Source organism: Falco punctatus, assembly GCF_963210335.1.
Source record: "Falco punctatus genome assembly, chromosome: 1".
Lineage (NCBI taxonomy): Eukaryota > Metazoa > Chordata > Aves > Falconiformes > Falconidae > Falco > Falco punctatus.
The window spans coordinates 53,381,672-53,404,029 of record NC_137580.1 but is presented as its reverse complement, the minus strand read 5'-3'; the positions used below and the strand labels follow the sequence as shown (position 1 = coordinate 53,404,029).

Below are 22,358 nucleotides of genomic sequence, written 5' to 3'. Positions count from 1 at the left end.
TTTTTTCCCCCTTTGCCCCCTGCAGTATGCATAGACCAAAATCATAGATTTCTTCTCAGCCTTTGTGTTCTGTAAGGGTAAACAAGCTGAACTGTTTGTTTTTCAGTTGGTGCTTTCTAGACTTGATCATATTTGGAATCCTTCCCTGCCTCTCTTCCAGTGTTGTTTCCGTGCACCTGAATGCAGTTGTGAGATTGTTCAGGAGGTGCTAAGGAAGCCCCCCAGCGCACTGTATGTTATTACCATTTCATCTTCCCACCGCTGGTCGTGCCTCTCCTGCTGCAGTGCAGTTTATCTTTGCCAGTTTCACAGACACATCCTGATGGATTACAGTGATTGCCAAAGCTCCTGCTTGTCAGATCCTCTTGACTGTGGTCTCATGACCAGTACAGAAATACAGCCCCGAAGATCAATGACAGTCTTGCAGAGCTAACCTCCTGGAAGGCCATCTTCTGTCCTTCCCCTTAGTGTGACGGATAACATTTAGGAATAGCATTTAGGAAAATCCTCTTATCTGTAGACTGTATCTTTGATCATTCATTAAATTATTCCATAATATGAAGGCATTAAAGGCTTTATCCTTCACCAAGAGACACTTTTACTTACAAGTAGTGGGGGGAAAAGTGGTAATTCCACAAACCTTTAACAAGCATGCTTCACTTGCTGCATGATGTATGAGGACACCAGCTTCTTGTTCCTTCAATCCTGCCAGGCCACATCACCATCGATGCATGTTTGGAATGGTGGGGTTTTTTCTTTGCTTAGTAGTTTCAAGTGCCTGTCACCAAAATTACTATTGTATTTTACAGGTACAGTAGTGGTCTGCTGTATTTGGGCATGACTTGGGCATTGAATATTCACAGCTTCCACGTGTTTTGTGTGCTCTGTCTCCCAGAGCCCTTCCTGGGGGAAGAGGGAGTGCAGAGGAATCCCATTGTTCCCTTGGGTGCAGCAAGGGCCCCATCCATCTTGTTCAGAAATCAGGTTTGTAGTCCAACTTGAACCTTGACATCCATATAAAGCAACTGTACTTTCCTACCTTGTGTGAGCTTAGAGAGTTCAGAGAGAAAAAAGAAAAAAAAACCACCCAAAAACCCAACTTCTGCAATGTGATGAAACAATGTCCTGGAAGTGTTCCATGGAGAGATTTGTTCAAAGCAGTTTGTTGCCACCTTTAGTGCAAGAACATGGCTACCCTGCTACCCAAATAACTTTCTAAACCACTTGGCTGGTTTTATTCCAGTTCCTTCTATTGCAGCTGCTTCATTTTTCTTAATATTAAAATACTGAGTGAACCAGAGATGCTGTGGTGGAGGATGGAGTTCAGGTCCCCCCTGCTGAGTGTTACAGAACAAGAACTTGTGTCCTGCTTGCTGTGCCTTGGCTACCAGTGTTACCAGCTGACTGAGGGCTAGCTGTCAGTATCTTTTCCTATTTTCTAGTGCATTCTACTTAGAGGTTATTTACACTTGTTTCCTGTCTTCAACCTAAAGTACTGTGGGGTTATCTTTTAAATCACAAATTAATTTTAAGCGGGGGGGGGGGGGGGGGGGGGGAGTGTGGAGGGTAGTAGCAGTGCTTTTTTAAACCACCTAAAGGGTCATCAGTAAAAGTTCATTTGCAGTTTTCATTTTTTATGGGTTCTGGAAAGCTTGTAAACTGGTGAAACATCCCTCTAGAACCTGGTCCAAAGTCAGTCGGTGCAGTCAGCAACTGGGGCAAAGTTTTTGCTGATGCTGGCAGATCTCTGCCTCAATTTTCTATTCCAACAGCTTCTCTAGTAACACATCTACTTCTCAGTTGGGTTTTGGGGTTTTTTTTTCAGTCTGTGACATCCATCCCAAATACACACATCCACTGTTTCTTGTCTCTCAGCCTGTTTTGTGAGAGCATCACGTACAGAACAACCTCTGGCTCTGATCCTTCAGAGGCTGCGTACTGTCCTGAGCTCCCTTCATCTGTCCAGAAACTCAGTAAAAAATTGTCCCACAAAACTTGGGAACCAAGAGCAGCAAGTGCTCCTGGTCATAGTGACTATCAACAGACACCCACTGTGATGCAGGCCCCATACAGTCTGAGGTGTCAACAGTTAAAGTGGTCAGTCTGACACCTGTATCAAGCTCTGCACTGGGAAAAGATAATTTGCCACCACAGACTTTTGTCGCTCCTTGCTTTTGGGAGAGGTAGTGGGATCTCTCTGGTGCTGACAGTCAGTGGTCTGAAGATAATTGCTGCTCTGAAGCTGGGATGTGCTGAGTGACTCCTACATGTCCTTCCAGAGCGGTTTTATTTCCTTGAAGCTGTACCTGTTTATACTGTAAAGAGTGAATTTCACTGGCAGATTTTTGTTCTCTTCCCATTGAAGCCATTCCATATGAAATGTTTTTGGTTTTCAGATTTAATGTGAACAACATAACAAAGGTAACTATGCCTTTGTGTCGCAAACGCTTACTCCAAGCTCTAGATAACTTAGGCATTCTCAACATTGCCTGCTCAGTGATTGCATATACCAGCTCAGACGACTCTTACCTTCACGACTTCAACAGCCTTACATCTATATCATTTGCTTATAGCTTCAGTCCAGAGGAAATTGCCCATGTCAGCCTTCTGCAAGTTTTGGCAACTTCTTAAAGATACCATGCTTGCTTCTTCCAGTAGATTCCTTGTCCCAGCTATGTATGTCACACTCCATTACTTCCATCAGCTTCTCAAAAATCCTGGGCCTGTTTCAAGCAGGGTCGTTTTTTTCTACTAAAACATGAAAGTTTAAACACCAAGGAAATTCTATCTACATTCCAGTCTTTGTTTCCAGATTCTGATGTTTCACCAAAATTCCTTGAAAGGCTATTTCTGATTTAAACTCCCTTCTTCTTTCAAATCTCAGCTTTTTAGCTGTTATCCTTGCTGGCTTTGTGAATAAAGTCCAAAAGAAAAACATAATAAAAATAAATGTCTCTCCGAGAGTCCCTAGATAGCCGTATTTAAAGCTAGGAACATAACACTCTTGCCAAACAACTGGGGAAGAAAAATATGGTTTGAAATGGCCGTAACTTAGTAGGGCAGGAATAGATTTTTGGCACTGACTATGCAATTAATTAGCCTCGGGTGGGGGTTTGTGGCCAGCCTGCAACTGCAAGGCACCTTTCACCTTCCCTCCCCTGCCCCTTGGCCAGTGCCTTCCTCCATGCCGGTGCCAAGTTGTACAGCCACGGACTGCCGGACCAGGAAGCTTGGAAATTCCTCTGCAAAACAAAACTGCAGATTAGTGTTCAAAGTAGTCTGGTCACTAAACAAGCTGTTGATGGGGCTGTGCAAATACTGCTGCCCATACAAAGAAGACGGCCATGTGGCAGAGAGGGGATGTGGAACCACCCTTTGTTGTGGTGTAGCCCCAGCTGGCAACCGAGCCCCACAGAGCCGCTCACTCGCTGCCCCCACAGTGGGATGGGGAGAGGACTGGAAGGGTAAAAGTGAGAAAACTCATGGGCTGAGATACAGACAGTTTAACAGGTAAAGCAAAAGCCACGCACACGAGCAAAGCAAAGCAAGGGATTCATTCCCCCCTTCCCACCAGCAGGCAGGTTCAGCCACCCCCAGGAGAGCAGGGCTCCAGCACAGGTAACCGTGACTTGGGAAGACAAACACCATCACGCCAAGCGTCCCCCCATTCCTCCTCCTTTTCCCAGCCTATATATACACAGCATGACGTCATATGGTATGGAATATCGCTTTGGCCAGTTTGGGTCACCTGTCCTGGCTGTGTCCCCTCTCAGCTCCCCGTGCCCCCTCTCGCTGGCAGGGCCTGAGAAACTGAAAAGTCCTTGACTTGGTATAAACATCACCCAGCAACAGCTAAAACCATCAGTGTGCCATCAGCATGGTTCTCACACCAAATCCAAAACACAGCGCTGCACCAGCTACAAAGAAGAAAATTAACTCTATCCCAAGGGAAACCAGGGCACCCTTCCATTGCACTATGGATTTGGATACACTGAAGTTGGTCATCCAGGTGCACCACTAGCTCTCACATGCATTTATGGTACCTCTGTACCAACTAATTTGTGTATAAATCAAGAGGGAGCTAACCTGTAGGGGTTTTCTCTTCCTAGTGACAAAACAAGAAGGCTGCTTGCAAGAAGCTCGGATCGTCCAACTACTCAGGGATCCTTGCTGTGTGCCGTGTACCAGGAAGAGATCATCCAGTTTTTGAAAGCTGAAACCAGACAAATTTAGACTAACTGTAATGCACCGTGCCACTTCACAGTGAAATGACTTGCAGGGGTGCGATGGGTTCTCCCCTGGTGGCTTGCTTTAAATTCTAACACAGGACACGATTTTTCAGGGTTTCTTAGGAACTGTATGTGCCATTTATAAAACTGATGTAAAGATTGGGGCTGTGCTCAAACATGAAACTGGATCTAATGTTTAAACATCTGAATTTAAGCCAGCTGGCTCACTGAAGAAGTTAGGAATCCAAATGAAGCATCAAATGTCCTTGTATTAGGAGACTTAGATCTTCAGATGCAATCCACAAAGTTGAGCAAGCTGTCCTGGAAGCTGACAGCAGTGGCCTGTAAGAAACATCTAGGGTGAGCTCCTCAAGGACAAGCATGTAGTCCTGGAAGATGACATCTACCCTCTACTTAGCTTTCACCAAGGATGGACCTTTGTTGGCCTTTCTTCCAAAGACATAAAGAAAGAAGGTGCTTTTTTATGCTCTGGTTAGAGCATGGTGGGACTGGAACCTTCATGTCTCAGGAAGGCAAGGCTGTAGGGTATCCAAAGGTGGATACTACTTTCTCTGCTGTTGAGATATTTCACATTCCATGACATGTCCTACTTGCTGAAGCAAAAGAGCTGGGGACTGAGTCTCACTGTTCACGTTCCAGATGACTGTTCCACTCCATAGCATATTGAGGAAATGGTTATTACGGGCATACGTGTGCCACCATCTCATTTAATGTTTGTCAAGAAGAAATGTTTTTAATTCCAAGGTACGCATCATGCCTGTGGTTGCTGAACAGGACGAGGCATCTCCTTCCACCCCAAGTTAGGTGTTAAAAGAGACTTTGAAGGGTTGTTTGTCCAGCTCAGACATCTCATGGGGCACCTGGTTTGCCTGTCTGCTTCCCCAGACACTGCAGGATTCCTGCTGAGGTGGTATGACACCCAATGGGTATCTGCCTCCAAGGAAGATATTACAATATTAACTATTATTAATGTAAATCCTCTTATAATCACAGGCCTCTTGTTTCTCTGTGGCCTCAGCATTGTGGAAATTCTTCTTTTGCTGATTTCTAGAGATATAATCTAGGTCAGGGCAATGTTTTCCCACATTGGAAACAGCTTATGCGAAGATTATTTGGAAAAAAAAAACTTCATAAAAAAAAAAAGAAAGCATCACCAACAATGACCATTTATTGCTTATTTTCTCTGTTTGTTTGGGGTTGGCAGCAAGATATACTGGCACTTGAAAGGCAAAGTGGGAGCAGCAGGGGGAGATGTCACTGGCTTTTTGATGTACTACTTTATTCAACATCTCACAACCACTGCTTGTGAAACTTGCAACCTCAGTTGTGGGTGTGATGTCAAAAGGACAAAAGAGGCAACCAATGACCTGGTCCATGCAGGACAGACTGGGTTACTTTACTGATCCCTGCTAGCACTAAGATCTAGAACTGTATTAGTACAACGTAAAAAACTTCTACTATGCAAGATAGGATGGGTATAGCAGACTAGAAAATACAGGTGAAAAGCTAGTACTGAAAAATTATTAAAAGTACTTTACTGGGACTGATGGCTGTAATGTCACCCTCGTGCTTGCTGTTAGCTTAGCTTAGTTTTTATTTATTGAGTATTCACAGGCACTAGCATAACTGCTGAGAGTTAACAGTGACTGTTAAGACACAGGTGTCCTGTGGGTGTGCAACTCTGCCCTCACCATCAGCATACCTTACCAGCAAGCTAAGGTACTCTGTCATGTGGAAAAGCTGTCTGAGTGCCCTGATTTCTAATGCCACCAAAGACATGGAAAACAAGTACGATTTCCACTGGGGAAATATAAACCTTTCTGTCAGTCACAAGTTCAGTTTGGAGATTACATACACTCTGCAGTCATGGTGAGCTCTGTCTGGGCTTTTCCTCATGGAAAGATGTTTAGACCTGGCTCCAGCTAAGCCACACACAAGGTGCAGCTCTTACCTGGCTTAATCAGCCAGTGGGAATAGAGCTAAAGTATAAAAATCTCTACAATGTATTTCAGAATAGTCTGGGCCCTCCCTCACTAGGAAACCACATGAATGGACCAAAGCTGAGCCATATTGTTAAACATGGTTCCTTTGCTGATCACACAGGCGGACAACAAAGGCATCTGTGCATGTACTGGGGATGTAATTGAGAATAGCAGAGGAATGTCAAAGCTATCAGTCTTACTGCCAGCTGGACAACTTATCCCTCTGTTACATGTTCACCCATACAATGCAATGATTTATATAAGTCAACATATATTAAGATGAATGAATAAAGAGGAATATATGAGAGAAAAATGCTCAGTGATCACATTCATGATACTCCAGCACCAGTTTCAGTGTATAAATGAAAAAATGTTAATATTAAATAGTTGTCCCTGCTTTGGTACCCAAAGCAAGCAGAGATCTGGAATGTGGCTTTTTGTTCAGACAGTAAGTTCATTCTACTCTTTTTATATAAACAAGAGTTAAGAACTGATCAGTAATATAGTGCTTATTTAACTCTATTCAGCCAGGATTTTTCAGGCTAAGTAAATAGGCAATATAAGGCCACTTAAAAAAAAGAAATTAAACCGATGATAAAACTTCTTTCAACTAATCTTGAACTTAGAACTCCATTCAGCCTTCAAGCACAGGAAATATCCTTTTGGGAAAGCTTTAATGAAACGGGACTCTCGCACTCCTGGGTGTGCTCCCAGTGAGATACCACCTCCTTTTCTGGCTGAGCAGAGGGCTGAGTGACAAGAGACCAGACGTGACAGTGGAAGAGAGAAGCCACCAGGGATACGTATGCATGGAAGGGCTGCTGAGCCCAGGGGAGGTGCTGGGAGGTTGCACCCTTCCCTGCTCCCTGCAGCAGCAGGTGTGATGGGACTGTCACAGAGGCAGCTGGAGGCTGTAATTAGTTGGTTCATTTCTTTGTGCAACTCCAGCACCAGCAGCTCTGGAAGCCAGCTGCAGGGAGATGCTCTCATGGGAGGAGGTAAAGACTGGCCGAGCTGGTGGGCAGGTTGCTCCAGGTTATTCCAAATACGTGATTTCTAACCAGATCCTATAGACCTCCAGTGCTGGCAATCCCCGTGTCACCTAACTCTTGTTGCTGACTAGATTTAAAACATTTTGCTAACCTGAAATTCTCTATTGCAATTTATGCCTTTTATTTCCTGTATGACTGTATCTCTTCCCAGCAAGGTGCTAGCCCCTTGCAGACTCGCATTTTGCTTAATCTAGTTTTGTTGCTTTTCTGTTTTCAAAAATCAAAACCGTTTTTGATCTCAGCTTTCAGTGTCTCATATACTTTCTTTCCCCACTGAAGAAAAAAAAGACTGAACAGCCTGAAAGCCTCAGTTTAGAAAGAAGCAAAAGGCAAAGGGTTTTTTCTGTTTTGAAATCAACATATACAACAAGGAAAGTGTTCTGCATTAAAAAAATAGGGGGGGGGGGGTGTCCAATGTTAAGACATCTATGATTTTTTTTCATACAAAGGCTTCAGATTTTTGCCCTGAAGTCAAGTTTTGCAGGTATACATTAGTTTGCCTTAGCCTGGAGCTAACAGGCCAAGGAGCCTCCTCAAGTGCAGCCAAGAAAGGAGAAAGGCAGCTGTGCCATATAACGCATTCACAAAGCTTCACTGTTAGAGACATATAGCTAACTAGCTTCATTTTTCTTGCATGAACAAAACACTGTCCAATTACCATTATAATTTTGTAATAGATGTTCATACAATTTTATTGTATTTTCAGAATTGGGTAAGTTTTACTTCATGAAAACAGCAATAGGCTCAGGGTGTAAGTGCTAAGCCCTTAAAGTACTATTGGATAATATTTGCTACTATAATTATATACCACAATGGCATTAATCCAAAATGGAATAATCCATCACAAGTGAACACAAAGACAAGGAAACACTACCATGTTACTGGATGTGGGGATGCGTTGTACTGAGGCATGCTATGAGATGGAGAAATAAAGGTCTTCCATTCCTTCATAGTGGTCTCTGTTTAAAATTTTTGTATTTATTTATTTCCTAAGTTCACCTAATTCTTCTCTTGGGATTTGTCCATTTGATTTCTTGAGATAATGGGACTGTTCAAAGACACCACTGTACACAGGGCATCCTTCCCAGATCTCATTCCTTCGCTCCTTTCCCTCTTTTCACACCTTTCTCAAATTTTCTCAGCTTTTATCACCTCTTTTCTTCTGTAAAAAAAAAGAAAGAATGAGAAAGTGACTGGCAGCTTTTAAAAAGGGGAAAGAAGTCCAATTACTTTTGTTTTTGCTCAAGGGCATCAGACTTGAAACAGTCCATCTGCACCAGCTCTTCAATTTTCATTGACCAGGCAAGAGAGAGGGTGTGGAGCCAAAGTGCAACATGTCCATTGGACTGATATTTGCTCTGTGCTTGCCCAACAGTTAGAATATTGTGTCTTGGTCTGGTTGGGATCTGGCAAGGGTGAATATACTAAAATATAATGAGAAAAACTTTCGGCATATTCCACGAAGCTGTTAGGGGCCAGAATCCTTACAAGCAAGGGGTGAAGATCCTGGTGCTGCTGAACACCTTGGAAGCGTTGCCGTTTTGCCAGTAAGAGAGCCAGCCTTCTCGCAGCAGGGCTGGGCTCTCACTTGGCTGGTTTTGAGGCTTTCCTAGCCTTCTCCTCCCACAAAATCTGCACCTAGAAGGCAGGTAATCCACCTGATTGCAAAGCAAGGCCAAACTGTGCATGCTGCAGAAAAGGAAGCCCATTCTCCGTGACGTGCACCAGACCCTTTGGTTCTGTGCAAGGCCCTCAGGAGGCTTTTGGGGGCAAATCGTGCAAAACTCCTCTAGAAAAGCAATTGTCGGGTTGCAGTTTGGTTTGAAAAACAATTGTTTTCCGCTGACGGAGAGTCCTGAAATAGCCACTAGATGGCAACGGGCGCCTGCCGGGAGCGCGGCGGGGAGGGCGCAGGGGGACCCGCACGGCCACCCCTGCCGGAGCCGGGGGAGCTCGGGCCAGACCCGCAAGGGCTCGGCGGCGGGGAGGGGGGGCTCGGCGGGGGACTGGGGAGGGGCTGGCATGTGGTGGTTGCGGGACCACCGCTGCCTGGACCTGGCCGTCCACCCGCTCCTCCTGAGCTGCTGCGCCGCGCCGATCCGCGCAGGCAGGGTGCCACCCGTTTCAGCAGGAATACCTTTTTTTCAGCTTTACATCCATGAATATACCATGCAGAGGTCTAAACCCATCTGGTGTTACGGGTGCAGGTACAGTATATGTATATTAAATTCCATATAACCTGGGTCTATGTTTATAGGCACACCAAACTTCTTGAGGAGCAATGCAGGTAACACGTTTTTCTCAAGTGTAACAAGTTAGGTACGGAGGTTTAATAGAAGCTATCCGTTCCAGTCAGTTTCCTTGCCCTGACCTTCCCATTTCTCTCATTTTCCAACTCCTTGTTCCTAGCACTTTTCCAGTCTAATTCCCTCCGTCCTCACCTCTTATCTGACCCATCTGTTGTTGCTCAATGTCTGTTTGTTCCCATCCCATGTGCTCCAGTTCCCTCACAGGGTCCCTCTCAGCTCCTGGTTCTCCCTTCATCTGCTCTCCCTCTTCCCTCTTCCTTTTCCTTTCCTTCCTTTCCCTCATCAGCTCGTTGCATACTCCTGGATCAGACCTGACCTCTCTCTCTGCCCTTGCCCTCCTTTGATTTCTCCAGAAGTCCTTCCTTCAGCTTCATTTTCGCCTCCTTTCGATCTTCTTGCCATGACCAAGAACTGTTGTGGATGGCAGAAGTACATGGACGTGCTGACATCCAAACAGGTTAGACACAGGCTAAGGGGCCTTTACATTTAGTCTTACTAGCCACTGAAAGTTGAAGATGACAAGACAAGTTGTGAAAATATTGAGTAGAGCAATTATAATCCCCTTTTCATTCACCATCCTTAGTCCTCATTTTTTTCAGTTAACTGTGATGTGACTGGAATCAACTTCCAGGCTCCCAGAACCCAGCAAACAAGAACTGGGACAGAGTCAACATCCAACACCAGCTGAGCCAGCAGGTGGGAAAATAAAGCCTGTTCTTGAAAGAAATCATCAAACACTCTGCATCTTGGAGAAAAGGCACAGGGGATTTCTCTATGTCAGCTGGGGCCCAGATGCTAGGGCATGTGATAAGGGGTGTGTATCAAAGCTACCTACAGCCAGTAACATCCCAGTATTTTCATAAGCTGGTTTTACCATGAGGCTTAGAATCAACACTTTTTGAAAAGAAGATTATTACATGCAAGAGTCCGGCACTGTGGTGTTCATGAGAAATACCACTACCGCATACCACATCCAAGAAGCCAGGGCTATTGAAATGACGCAGTGCACAGATTCCTGTCGTGACATTGATTTGTAGATGACAGGCTACTTTTCAGCTCCACAGCCAGTATTCTTGTCTCCTCCTCACTGAAAGGATCTCACTGTCTCATTATCCAGGTGTTCTGACATTTAATATGCTCTCCATAAAAGCAGCTGTTACCTTATACCAGAGCAGTTGCAGGAGCTGCCCAGGCCTGCTTCTGAAGTCGCCATGTATTAGAAAGCAGCTCTAGGAGCTGTAGTAGTGCACCTGGACACATGCAGAACAAGAAGCAAGGCATCTGAGGTAGCAGAAGCTCTTCCACAGCCCCCGTAGACCACAGGGATGTTAACTCTTCTCCAGCACACTGCTGCTCCTCCAGAGCCCGCCAGCAGTTCTCAGGGCTTCACAGCCAACACACCTTATGGCTGCAGAGGTTTCTTACAGTTAGTTCTCGAGGAGCCACTAAAATAGCTAAATTAAACCCTGTGAATGAAATATTATTGTATGTGAAGGTCTTTTGCCCTTGGATGATGTTTTTCCCCTCCATGATAACTATGGGTAAAGTCAGAGATATGAATAACAGGCACAACCATCGATGTGCGTGTGTACCATTCATGCTGGGGTTGTTCAGTCAACCACACAATCACTACAACAGTACAAGGAGGTTGGACTACAAGGGCTTTGTTGCATCTTTTGCAGAAGACTATACTGCAGACATCTTTTTGGAGCTATGAAGGATAACATTTTCTTTTCTTAAGAGTTGTATGTCCTGATGAGGGACCGTATCTCATGCAAAATAGCGCATTGCCGTGCACAACCCTTCTCAAAAGGAGTTCCTGGGACACAGAAGTGCTGCACAAAGCGTACACTGGGTGGAAGAAATACAGCCACATCAAAAGTCCTCCAGACATATGGAAGAATGGTTGATAGCAACTATTTTGGCTGAAGACCGGGTTTTAATGCTTCCTACAGGCAGCAGTCTGCCATGGTCCTATGTGGGGTTGAAATGCTGAGAGTACATAGCGAAAAGCGTGGGGGTTTTAACTGGCTCTCATAAAATACAGACAATACTATAAAGCACCAGAAGGCCACACCACTCACTACCCTCTTTCCAAAGAAGGGATTGCAGAAAGCTTGCATTCCTCCTGCCAAAAATAACCTCATCCATAGTGCAGGAAATCACAACTTGCCATCTTGAAATTATTACTAAAATGTCCTTCCAGCCAGCACTCCTCTGCCTTCCCTTTTTCATTTGCAGGCAGATTTCTGCATCCTTCTGTTGTGAAAAACCTCCTGGAGGAATAAAAGGACCTTCTTGGTTTTCCAAGGGATTCATAACTGACATTTTGTCTACCTGCATGTCTGGTCCCTCTTACATCGCAAGAGTTTTCCACTAAGTCATGGGAGTCCTTTAGCACTGGAGGCTTCTCCAACTATCTCATTTACTCTCCTTCTCCAACTATCTCATTTACTCTCATTCATGTAACAGGTAAGGTGCAAACCACTTCTGTCATTTTACACATTTTTATTCTTTCTCATCTGTCACCTGTCTTAATATTTTTTTTCTTCTATTAGGTAAATCCCAACATGTGTCTGGCTAATAAATTATAGAAATAGCTACTTCTATGACAGGAATATCCTGAAAACCCACACAGGCTGTGCTCCCTTCAACAGCATAAAAATGGTCTGAAGGAGACAACCCATAACTCAGAATCTCTAAATTTAAGCAAAGACAACACTAGTGAAGACAAGAATTCTGAGAGGAAAGAACTGAGTGTCACAAGGACAAGACAGGGTGCGTATTTGCAGTCATCCATAACTGACATGCTCAAGGTCCCTATTCTCTAAGATACACACAGAAAATATGGACAATATCTATATTGCCTGCAGACAGCTTGTGTCACATTCACTAATTTTCAGGCAGCCAATGAACTTTGCAAGTGAGCTGAACAAAACAGTCACTAATTTATTTGTGAAGTTTATGTAAGTATTTGTATTCTCACTGAGCGAGCCAAAAGAATTAGTGACTTAATGTAAAAGCTGTGTTCAGATGAAATGTACAGTCACTGTACATACAAAATCATTGCCAGTGGAAACAACTCACACAGTGAACACGCTAATTGCCCGAACTTCATAAACCCAATGCTGAATCCAATCTCTGTGCTCAAACATCTTGGCTTGGCTGCTCCACCATGTGTCACTGGGCATGGATCACAGCAAGGCCAACACCATGGCCGTGTGAGGCTGCTGCAGGCATGGACTCCCCTGTCACACAACATGTAGAGCTGGGGGCCTTGTCTTCCATGAGAGGTGTCATAAAGCTCTCAGGGAAGCTGGGGTCCTGTCAGATGAGGGAGCTACCATGGAGTGAGATGCTCGGTCTAAACTGCCTGGGTCCTGTCTGTGCTCAGCAGAGGGATGGTCGCTTCCCGGGACCAGACCAACCACCCTGTGCAATTACCTGGTGAACTCACACCTCTGATTTCTCTTCAGACATATGAAGTCAGTCCCATAGGCCTGGATCCAAAACAGGGCAGATGTACCATGATTCTCATTCCTGCAACACATCGGTTTTGAGGCACTTAAGTCCAGTACTGGAGCTCCTGAGCCAGCTCAGCTTTTCCAAGCAGGCACCCCAACAGCCAACAGTGCACACGTGAGACTACCCTAGACATGCACAGAAATGCCACATCCTATCTCCACAGTTAAGGCTTCCTATTCAGCATGAGGAGGATGTGAAACAAGTGAGTCTTTCATCTCAAATTCTGAAATTTTTGAGTAATTGGTGAACCATGTAAATTTATAATGGAAAAGTCCCAAACACTCCCAGATATTACCTTTGATGGGTGTCTACTCCTGACGTGAATAATAAGGAGACAGAAAAATCAATATAAATGAATGTTGAATTGTTATCAATAAAGATACGACTCTTGGACAAAGATGTGAAATCACTTTATAAATCTAAACAGTTCCAGTGTCATGAGAGGCTGGCAGGCTGACTTGATTTACCTAAGCATGAGAAGCAACAAAAATATTTAGATGTTACTGCAATGTAGCCATTGATTTAATTACCAGGTTATTAATTACCATCATACATGAACAATAAACTCAACTATTTCAAAATAGATGGAGGAGCAATGGTAAAGGAAGCCTGGACTTTGTATGATGTTGTACCAAATAAACATCAAATGATTAATCTGTGCTATGAGTGTTCTGAAAAGCCTAGAGACTTGCACACAGCAAATGCATCTACTGTAATATGGGGAATATTCATTAAAATGTTCTAATAAATAATAAGGAAAAGTTCAGAACAACTAGATAGACCAGATACCGCATGGATGACTCACACATATATGACTTTGGCGTAAGTGATTCTATCTGTTTCTACTTCAACTTTTCTGTCAGAGAGTGCAAATAGACTACCCCCTCCTTCTAAAGCTGCTTGAAACAAATAAAAAGCTAAATACAGGGAGTAAATATCACAATATTTGTTTCACAGAAAAATTCAAAAGCTTTAATTAGTGACTATGAGATGTGTCTGGCCATTTGGATATGCTGGGGGTTTTTTTTATAGTAAATCAAGTTAATCTTGTCCAGGTTCTATTTCCATCCTACAGATAAATACGTTAGAAGATGAGGAATATAGAGCCATTTACTGGGGTAGTAGGAAACTTTGCATAAAAATAAGGAAAGAGCTTTCGTAAGACGCCCATGAGCAGGACACATCCTTTCCTGCTTCATCGCCCCATGCACGCTCCGCAGTGCAGCTGCGAGCGGATTTCCTCGCACCTGAACAGAAAAGCGTCCGAGGTGACCGCAAGAAGCCACCTCAGGCTGCAGCCAGGCAGCTCCGCTCCCTCTTTCCCAGCCCAAACCACGGTTTGCGACGCGACGCTGGGACAGGGCGCTGGCGCTGTGCCTTTGCACCGGTGTCCCCGCACGGGCTGGCCCTGCCTCGACCCACCCCGGCTCCCCCGTGTCACCACGGCCCCACCGGGCGCCCAGGGCTGGGCAGCGTTGCCGGGCAGTGCGGCGGGGACGCCTCTAGGTGGGGCAGCCCCCCTGCCGGTAGCGCCGGGCCGGCTGCGCCGCGGGCGTCCCGCCGCCGCCGCTCGGGGACGGGAGGGCGAGGGGCGGCGAGCCGGGCGGCTCCGCGGGCTGCTGGGTAAAGAGCGGGGGGTCTGCGGTGGGCGCAGGGGGAGGCAGTGGCGGGGCACGGCGGGGTCCGGGTTTGCCCCGCTGCACGGCAATGCACGTCTGTAAAACGGCGGATCCGAGACAGTGCGGAGGGGTTGGCTGCTTCCAGACCGCGGGGAATGGGGGTGGGGGGTGTTGCGGGGCCGTTATCAGGGGTGGGGGCAAGGTGGAAATCGTGCCCCCGCCGGCATCCCCGTTTCAGGCACTGCCCTGCCTGCTAGGCTGCGCCCCCCCCACACACCCCCACCCCCGCTCCCTCCACCCGTGTGTCCCCCCCGAGCCTGTTCGTGCGAGGAGGGCTTGCGTCCCGTTTCCCCCCACAGGCTCGGAGGGGGCCCCGCGCCCGCCGCACGCCGCCGCCGGGGAGCCCTTGCCCTGTGGTGCTGCCCCGGCTGACGGCGGCCGGGAGCCGGCTGCGAGCCCTCCAGCCGGGCGGTCGGTGCGGAGCTATGCCGGACCGCCGCTCTCCCCCATCCCTCCCTCCTTCCCTCCCTCCCGCGGTCCGTCTCCCCCGGCGGGACCACCCAGCAGGCCCCCCGCCGCCGCAGCCCCGGGACCGCCGGCCCTGCCCGGCCTCCCTCCGCCGCTCCCCTGCGCCTCACCCCCGCTGCTGCTCGCTCTCCTCCCGGCCTCCTCCCCAGGCATTTCCTCTCCCAAACAATAGTTTTCTGGTCGGGGAGAGGGCGCAAAGATCGCCCGGGGGGCGGGGGGCATGAGAGAGAAGAAAGAAAAAAAGAAAAGGAGGTGGCAGGGAGGGAGCTGGGTAAATTAGCGAAGAATTACAGCCATTGTAAACTAACCGCAGGTATTTCCAAGAGCTTGGACGAGAAACCTTGTAAATCAGGGACTTCGCGGGCTGGAAAGTGCCTGTGCCAGAGCCTGCCGGGAGGCTGCCGCCGGGGGGGGGTGGGGGCGCCTCCTCCTCCCCGCCGCGTCCCCAGCCCCGCAGGGCCGCCTGCGCTGCCCCCCGCTCGGCCGCACCTGAGCACAGCCCGGCCAAAGAAGCGCAGGGCGGAAAGCTGCGCCAGGCCGCCCTGCCCGGAACTCCCGGTCCCCCCTGCCCAGAGTCCCTCTCCGCCCGTCAGCCCAAACCGCGCTCCTGCGACCCGCATCTCCAGCCTTTCTCCTGAGGAGCGCCCAGCCCTTCCTCTCCCCCCACTGACACCCCACACTTCACCTCTCGCCTGTTAGCACCCCTTACAACGCCCGCAGAGAACACCCTTCCTACATCTCCTACACATCCCCTCGTAAGTGGATTTCTCGCAGCTTCCCCAGATGCCTCTTATTTCCCTCCAGCTCTTAAAAAAAACATAAAATAAAATAAAATAAAATAAATCCCCTTTGGATATTTTCAGAGTGTACCGTGGCACCGAAGCCTTGGGTGGCAGAAGTGATGGCTTTCCCGGGAAAAGACCTGGGTGGGAAGAAGGGGTAAGTGAGTCTAAGCAAGGATATTAAAACGGACTGAATTTATTCAGAAGGATAAAGTCTATTCTCGCTCAGGCAGTGCTCTCCGGGTTCGTGCTGCGTATGAAAGCGGGTTTATTTATTTTATTACTCTATTTTCGGGGTAAGAACGATGATTGAAAAAGTTTATTCCCTGCCAGAGTCGTTGATAATCAATTATCGTGGCTTCGTGGTCTACTGCAAACGGGCGCTCATCTCTGCGGGATCAGGTAGGGAAATGCTGGAGGTGGACGCACGCCTGTGAAGCAGCAGGATAACGCTCTGGGAATGTGGCTCGGGAGGCGAAGCCGGGTCCGAGGGCATCATTTCGATGTGCCCTCGCTCGTTACGTTGCCGCGTCTCCCCAGCGCCAAAAACACCACGGTCGTGAGGCGCTGGCATTTCGTTCCTCGTGTGACAACCTGCTTGGTACCGTCGCCGGGATTTTTCTGTCGGGTCTGAGAATGCCAATAATGTCTGAAATAAAGAAAAGCACGATGCTTGGAGGCACGTTGTTGTTTCGGCAACGAGTCGCACCTATACAGTTCACGTGCGTGTAAGTTTCCAAACGTTTCTGGTTTAGGGCCATTTTCCTTCAGGAAAAGCATCGTTTCGAGGAAAGCTGTCCTTAATCCGGGAGAAATCGCCCTCCTAAAACGGTCTTCAGAAGCCCCGCGGACCGAAGACCATCCCCAATATAAAACCGACCACGTCTTTAAACAAACGGGACGGCGAAACGCCCGTTTTCGACAGCTCGTCGGGTTTGGCGTTTGCGCCCTCACGCCGAGCGGCCGGCGCCCGGCTCTGTCCCCGCAGGAACCCCGGGGGAGGCTGCTCCCCCCGGCTCTTCCCCAGCAGCGCGCAACGGCCGCTTGCCAGCCCGCGGTGCCACTCCCGCTCCCCCGCGGCTTTTCCCGCCGCGACCGGACCCTTCCCCGCCGCCGGCGGCTGCAGCTCCCGTTGCCCGGCTCGGCCGAGGCACGGCGAGAGGGGGAGACACCCTGAAAACGCTACCTCGCGCTCCGCGGGTGGCAGCCGCCGCTCCCCGCCGAGGAGCGGGACCTTCCCTCCGCGGATCGGCTCCGCCGCGGGCGGCAGCGGCCGGAGCTCGGCGCCCGAGGGGACGGCGGGCAGCCCCGCGGGCCGCAAGGGGTTAAGGCGCCGCGCGCCCCGCCGCGCGCCCCGCGGAGCCGCATCGCCCCGCGGCGGGGAGCCAATCGCCAGGCAGGCCGCGCGGACGCTGTCCAATGGGAAGGCGCGGGGCCGGCGCTGTCAGGCGGCCGTGAGGGATGACAGCGCCGCCGGGAGAAAAAGGAGAGGGCGGGCGCGGGGCGGGACAGAGCGGGGCGGAGGCAGCGCCCGCGCCGCCAGGGACCGGCGGCGGCGCCCGGCGGAGCGCGGCGCGGCGGCCCCGGCGGCCCCGGCCCTATGGGCGGGCGGGCCGGCAGCGGCGCAGAGAGGCTGCCCCCGCTGGCGCCCGCCCTCCCGGCGGCAGAGAAGGGCCCGGCACCGGCACCGGCGCCGGCGCGGCCGCGGCCGGCGATGCGGTCGCCCAGCTGAAGGCGCGGCGCGGTCCGCAGCTCGCCCGCGGGGCCGCCCGCCGCCGGGCCATGGCCGTCCGCGGCGGCAACGCCCTGACGCCTTTCTCCATCCAGGCCATCCTCAACAAGAAGGAGGAGCGCGCCCGCCACGCGGCGGGGCGGCCGCCGCCCCCGGGGCCGGCCGGCGGCTGGCGGCTGTGCAGCGCCGCAGAGGGCCCGCCGCTCCTCGCGCCCGCCGCCGCCCGCGCCCCCGCCCCACGGACGCCGGCGGGCTGGGACTCGGACTCGGCGCTCAGCGAGGACCCCGAGGGCGAGCGGCGCGCCGAGGAGAACGGCGCCGGTGGCAGCGCCCGCCCCGCCGAGGCCACGGGCGGGGGGCGGCCGGCGACGGAGGAGGCGCAGCCCCCGGAGGCGGCGGAGCGGGACGCCGCCGGCCTCAGTGACAGCGAGATGTCGGCCGCCGTCTCAGGTAGGGGCGGCCCCGGCGATGGCCCCTCCGTACCCGCGCGGGGCGGGCGACCGGGTCCCGGGGGGGCTGCGAACGGGAGGCGATCGGGGCTTTCCGCCGTCCTGGGGAGCTGCGCGGCGAGCCCCCAGGCCGCGCCGGGAGAATAAGCCCCCGGGGGGGGGGCGCCCTTGGCCAGGCTGAGCCCGCAGCCCGGCAGGCCGCCCGGTGTTCGGGGGAGGGCGAGAAACCCCGGCGGCTGGCGGCGGCCGACCTGGCGGCGGGGAGGGCGGCGGCGCGGCGGGGTCTCCGCCCGCTCCGTCGCTGCAAGCCAGCCGCAAGGAGCGCGCCTGGCCGTCTGCGCGGGGATGCGGGTGTGCCGGTGCCTGCCTGCCCTGACCGCCCTGCTCTCGCCCTGCCCGCAGATCGCAGCCCCCCGGAGGAGGAGGACGGAGCGGGCAAGTGCGGGAATCTGCTGCCGGGGGAGGAGGAGGCGGCGGCACCGAAGCCGCGGAAGAAGCGCTCCCGCGCAGCCTTCTCCCACGCGCAGGTCTTCGAGCTGGAGCGGCGCTTCAACCACCAGCGGTACCTGTCGGGGCCCGAGCGGGCCGACCTGGCCGCCTCGCTGAAGCTCACCGAGACGCAGGTGAAGATCTGGTTCCAGAACCGGCGCTACAAGACCAAGCGGCGTCAGATGGCTGCTGACCTCCTGGCTGCCGCCCCCGCCGCCAAGAAGGTGGCCGTCAAGGTGCTGGTGCGGGATGACCAGAGACAGTACCACCCCGGTGAGGTGCTGCGGCCGCCCTCACTGCTCTCCCTCCAGCCCTCCTACTACTACCCTTACTACTGCCTGCCTGGGTGGGCTTTGTCCACCTGCGCCGCAGCCGCCGGCACCCAGTGAGGGGCACACGTACATACCCCTCCCCGAGCTCCCCCCCCCCACAGACACTGGCGGCCAGGAAACCCGTCTCCCCTCTGCCACCCCCCTCCCCCAGCCAGCCCGCCAGCCAGCCAGCTTCTCAAATCCAGAGCCCTAGCTGCCGCTCTCAGTGCCTTGGACAGTATTTATTATTATTTTATTGTTATTTTTATTATTAATATTATTTGGATGGTTCCTCACCCTCTCCTGTTCCAACGTAGGACTTCTCGGCTATCCCTGCCCCGGCCCTCACCCATCCCCACCCTGCCAGCCGAGGACTCTCATGATTCGACATGACTAGTTCATGGTATCCATGTTGTCAGTGTATCTGGTGTAGACTTTTTGTTTGGTTGGTTTTTTTCGCTTCGGATCGGTAGAGACTCGATCTTGTGTGGGAGAGAGAAAGAGAAAAAAAGGAAAGGAGGGAAAAAAAAGCAACCCGCAAAACCAAATGCAGCTCAGAAGCGGAGATCAAGGACTCCTTCGGTGGATTGTAAGGAAGATTATTTTTGACGTCTGGTTGAGTCCTTGGTCTTTCAACTCGCTGCAAACTGAGTGTGCCTTGTATGGTGCTGAATGTAAGGAAGCCTCTTTCAGATCCCCTCTGCTCTTGTTGCCCATGTTATTCCTGTACTCCATGATCCCTGGCAAAGGATAAATATTTCACAAAAGGGTGAGACTTATATCAGAACTCCAGACTTCTTCTTTTCCTTTCTTCCTGAGATCTTTCCGTGTTCGGGGAGGGAGGAGTTACAGATTTTTCGCACTTTCCAGTTGTATTAAAGTTGTTGTTATTTTTATATTCAATGTGAATATTTCTGGTCGGGCTTTTTAAGAAATCGATGTAACGGGAAATTTTAATACCATCAGTGCCTTTTACAGTTCTTCTGCAGATCTCTCCTTCAAGGGCGGGGATTTCTGATCTGCTCAGCAATGTAATTACAGTCTCTTTCTTTCAAGGTAACTAATTGCTATTTTTTTTCCCCCTCCCTTTCTCTTCTGATGGCACTGTGCACTCAACTAGATTATTTACTTCAAATGAATTGTGAATGTTTGTAAGCTACCCGCTGTACTTTTTTTTTTTTTAATTTATAAACTTTAGTTTAACACTTGGCTCTGCTGCTTGTGTCGTTTCTGAGAGTGGACACGGATTTCCCCAGCGACTTTTTTCCCCGCAGCAGACTTCAGGCTGCAGTTCAGATCACATCCCTCCTTTTTGCACTCGCACAGGGGCTGGCAGTGGCTCTAAGTGGCAGCTGCCAGCCTCGGCGGTGGGGACCGTGGAGCCTGGGGACCGTGGGGCCTGGCGAAGATCTCACCCTGCGGTCCCCATGGCCGCCCTGCCCGTGCGCACCGCGCAGCGCCGGTGCCCGTTCCCTTCGTGGGAACAGGAGGTTCTCGGGCCGGGCGCCTGAAGCACTTCTGTGTCCAGGCTGGAGCGTTCCCTGCCTTCTGCCGGATTGCCGGGAGCGCCGGATTAATTTACGGCCGCCCGGGTTACGGTGAGGATGCGATGCGTTCGGTGGAGCCGCAATCCGGTTTTCCCGGGCGAGGGCGGCCTGGCTGTGCGGCCCCGCAGCTGCCCGCTTCCACCGGCCCCGGCGGTTTACAACCTTGGCAGCTCCCGGGGAAAGCGCGTGGGACGGCGAGTGGTTTTCCCTCTGCAGGAGCCTGGCGGGGAGGCCGGGGCCGGGGCCCGCGGGCGGGCGGAGGCTCCGGCTAGGGCTGCAGGACGGGGCTTCTCAGTCCTCGGCGAAACGGCCGAGGCCGTTTGTATCCCGACACGACCGCGACAGCCGCTTGGGGCAGCCTCCCGCCTTGGACTGAATCCGCTCCAAGCCTCCGCGGCGAGCCCAGTCGTTCGGCACGGTGCTGGCAGCGCATCCCCGCCGTCGGCTGCCGTCCTCCGGCCGCTGCCAGACGGGGCGGGCGCCCTGCGCTGGGGCGAGCAGCTCCGGTCGGGGCGCCGCGGCCGGGCAGTGGCGCTCCGAGGGACCAGACCCGGGGGGCGGCTGCGGTGGTTTCTCCACGCTGGCAGAGACCTGCCCGGGCCTCTCTCACAGGCGGCCGCGTTGCCTGGGCGCTGCCGGTTCTCCCGCGCCGCCGGCTTCTTTCCTTCCCCGCTGAGTCGCACGGGCTTCCCTCTGGCTCCCGAGCGACGGAGCGGCGCGGCGAGAGCCCCTGCAGCCCCACCGCCCTCCCGGCCGCCGTCCTTGCAAGCCGCCCCGAGAGGCAGCCGAGCTGTTTCCCCGGCAGCCCCCTCGCCCCGGCCGCCCCCCCGCCCCTCAGCTGTTACGTCTCTCTCTGCGGCTCGGGCAAGCGGCGTTCTGCTCGGGCTGCCCTCGCCCTGCAGGTGGGGTGCCCCAGGCTGGCACCCCCGGCTGCCCGCGGCGGTGGGGAGGGGGGCGGCTCCCCGGGGGCTGCCCGGCCCCAGCGCGGGCTTGGAGCGAGCCCCCTGCTCCCGAAGCCGCCGGTCCCGCGACATCGGAGGGAACGCTCTGGGTCTGGTCTTGTTCCGCCGGACGGGACAGAAATCCTGCCGGCCAACGGAGAGCTCCAGCGGCAGCGGTCCTGTGCTCTGTAGTGAAGACCTTGGCGGATGCGGTAGGACTGACATTTGTTAGGCCCGATCCTGAAATGCTTTTTTTTTTTTTTTTTTTTTTTACTATTTCCTTCCGCCTTTCCTACCGCTTTCCCTCCTGGGAAAATGAAAGTTTGGGATGGCAGGAGCAAGGCCTCTGTGCACTTGGGAAGGTGAAGCCCCTGCTGCCCTGCAGACAACTTGGTTTGTTCCTTTTCTTGTCCCTGGGGCTGTTTCTGTAGCTGCAGCCCCGTGTCCCCGTGTGAGGCTTGCAGCTCCATACAAGACACGGAGCTGCTGACCCCCATCCCAGCTTCGATGGGACGATTCCCACCAGCGGAGGGTTTGCCCCAGCAGTGTGGGGATGGGGAGGCAAATCGGTGGGGTTCGCTTTCGGCGAGGCTGGTTGTTGTTCCTATCAGGACCCCTGTTCGACACAGGGCTATTCCGAAGCCGCCTTTTTCCCGTGGGTCACCGTGTGTTATTATTTCGCTTCGTGCTTGCTGACGGACGTAGCGCTGTAGGGAACCGCCTGATATGAAAAGAAAGCGTCGATCATTAGAGCTTCCCCGGCGCTCCCCGGGGGAACGCACTGGATAACACACGCAGCATAAAGCGTCAAACTATTTTTCTTTGCATCCGGTAAAACTAAG

General features: G+C 51.8%; 1 protein-coding gene across 1 annotated transcript; it reads left to right on the top strand.

Annotated features, from left to right (window-relative positions):
- Nucleotides 1–1,555: 1,555 nt before the first annotated feature.
- Nucleotides 1,556–20,237, top strand: NKX3-2 (NK3 homeobox 2). Its single transcript, XM_080393157.1, has 2 exons — nt 1,556–18,229; nt 18,631–20,237. The coding sequence occupies exons 1-2, from the start codon at nt 17,509–17,511 to the stop codon at nt 19,104–19,106; spliced, it is 1,197 nt and encodes a 398-aa protein (XP_080249283.1). The 5' UTR covers nt 1,556–17,508; the 3' UTR covers nt 19,107–20,237.
- Nucleotides 20,238–22,358: the final 2,121 nt, after the last annotated feature.

Coding starts and splice junctions, on each gene's coding strand:
- NKX3-2 (XM_080393157.1), top strand. CDS start 17,509: ATGACAGCGCCGCCGGGAGAAAAAGGAGAGGGCGGGCGCGGGGCGGGA. Junction 18,230..18,630: donor GATGTCGGCCGCCGTCTCAG/GTAGGGGCGGCC, acceptor CCCTGCCCGCAG/ATCGCAGCCCCCCGGAGGAG.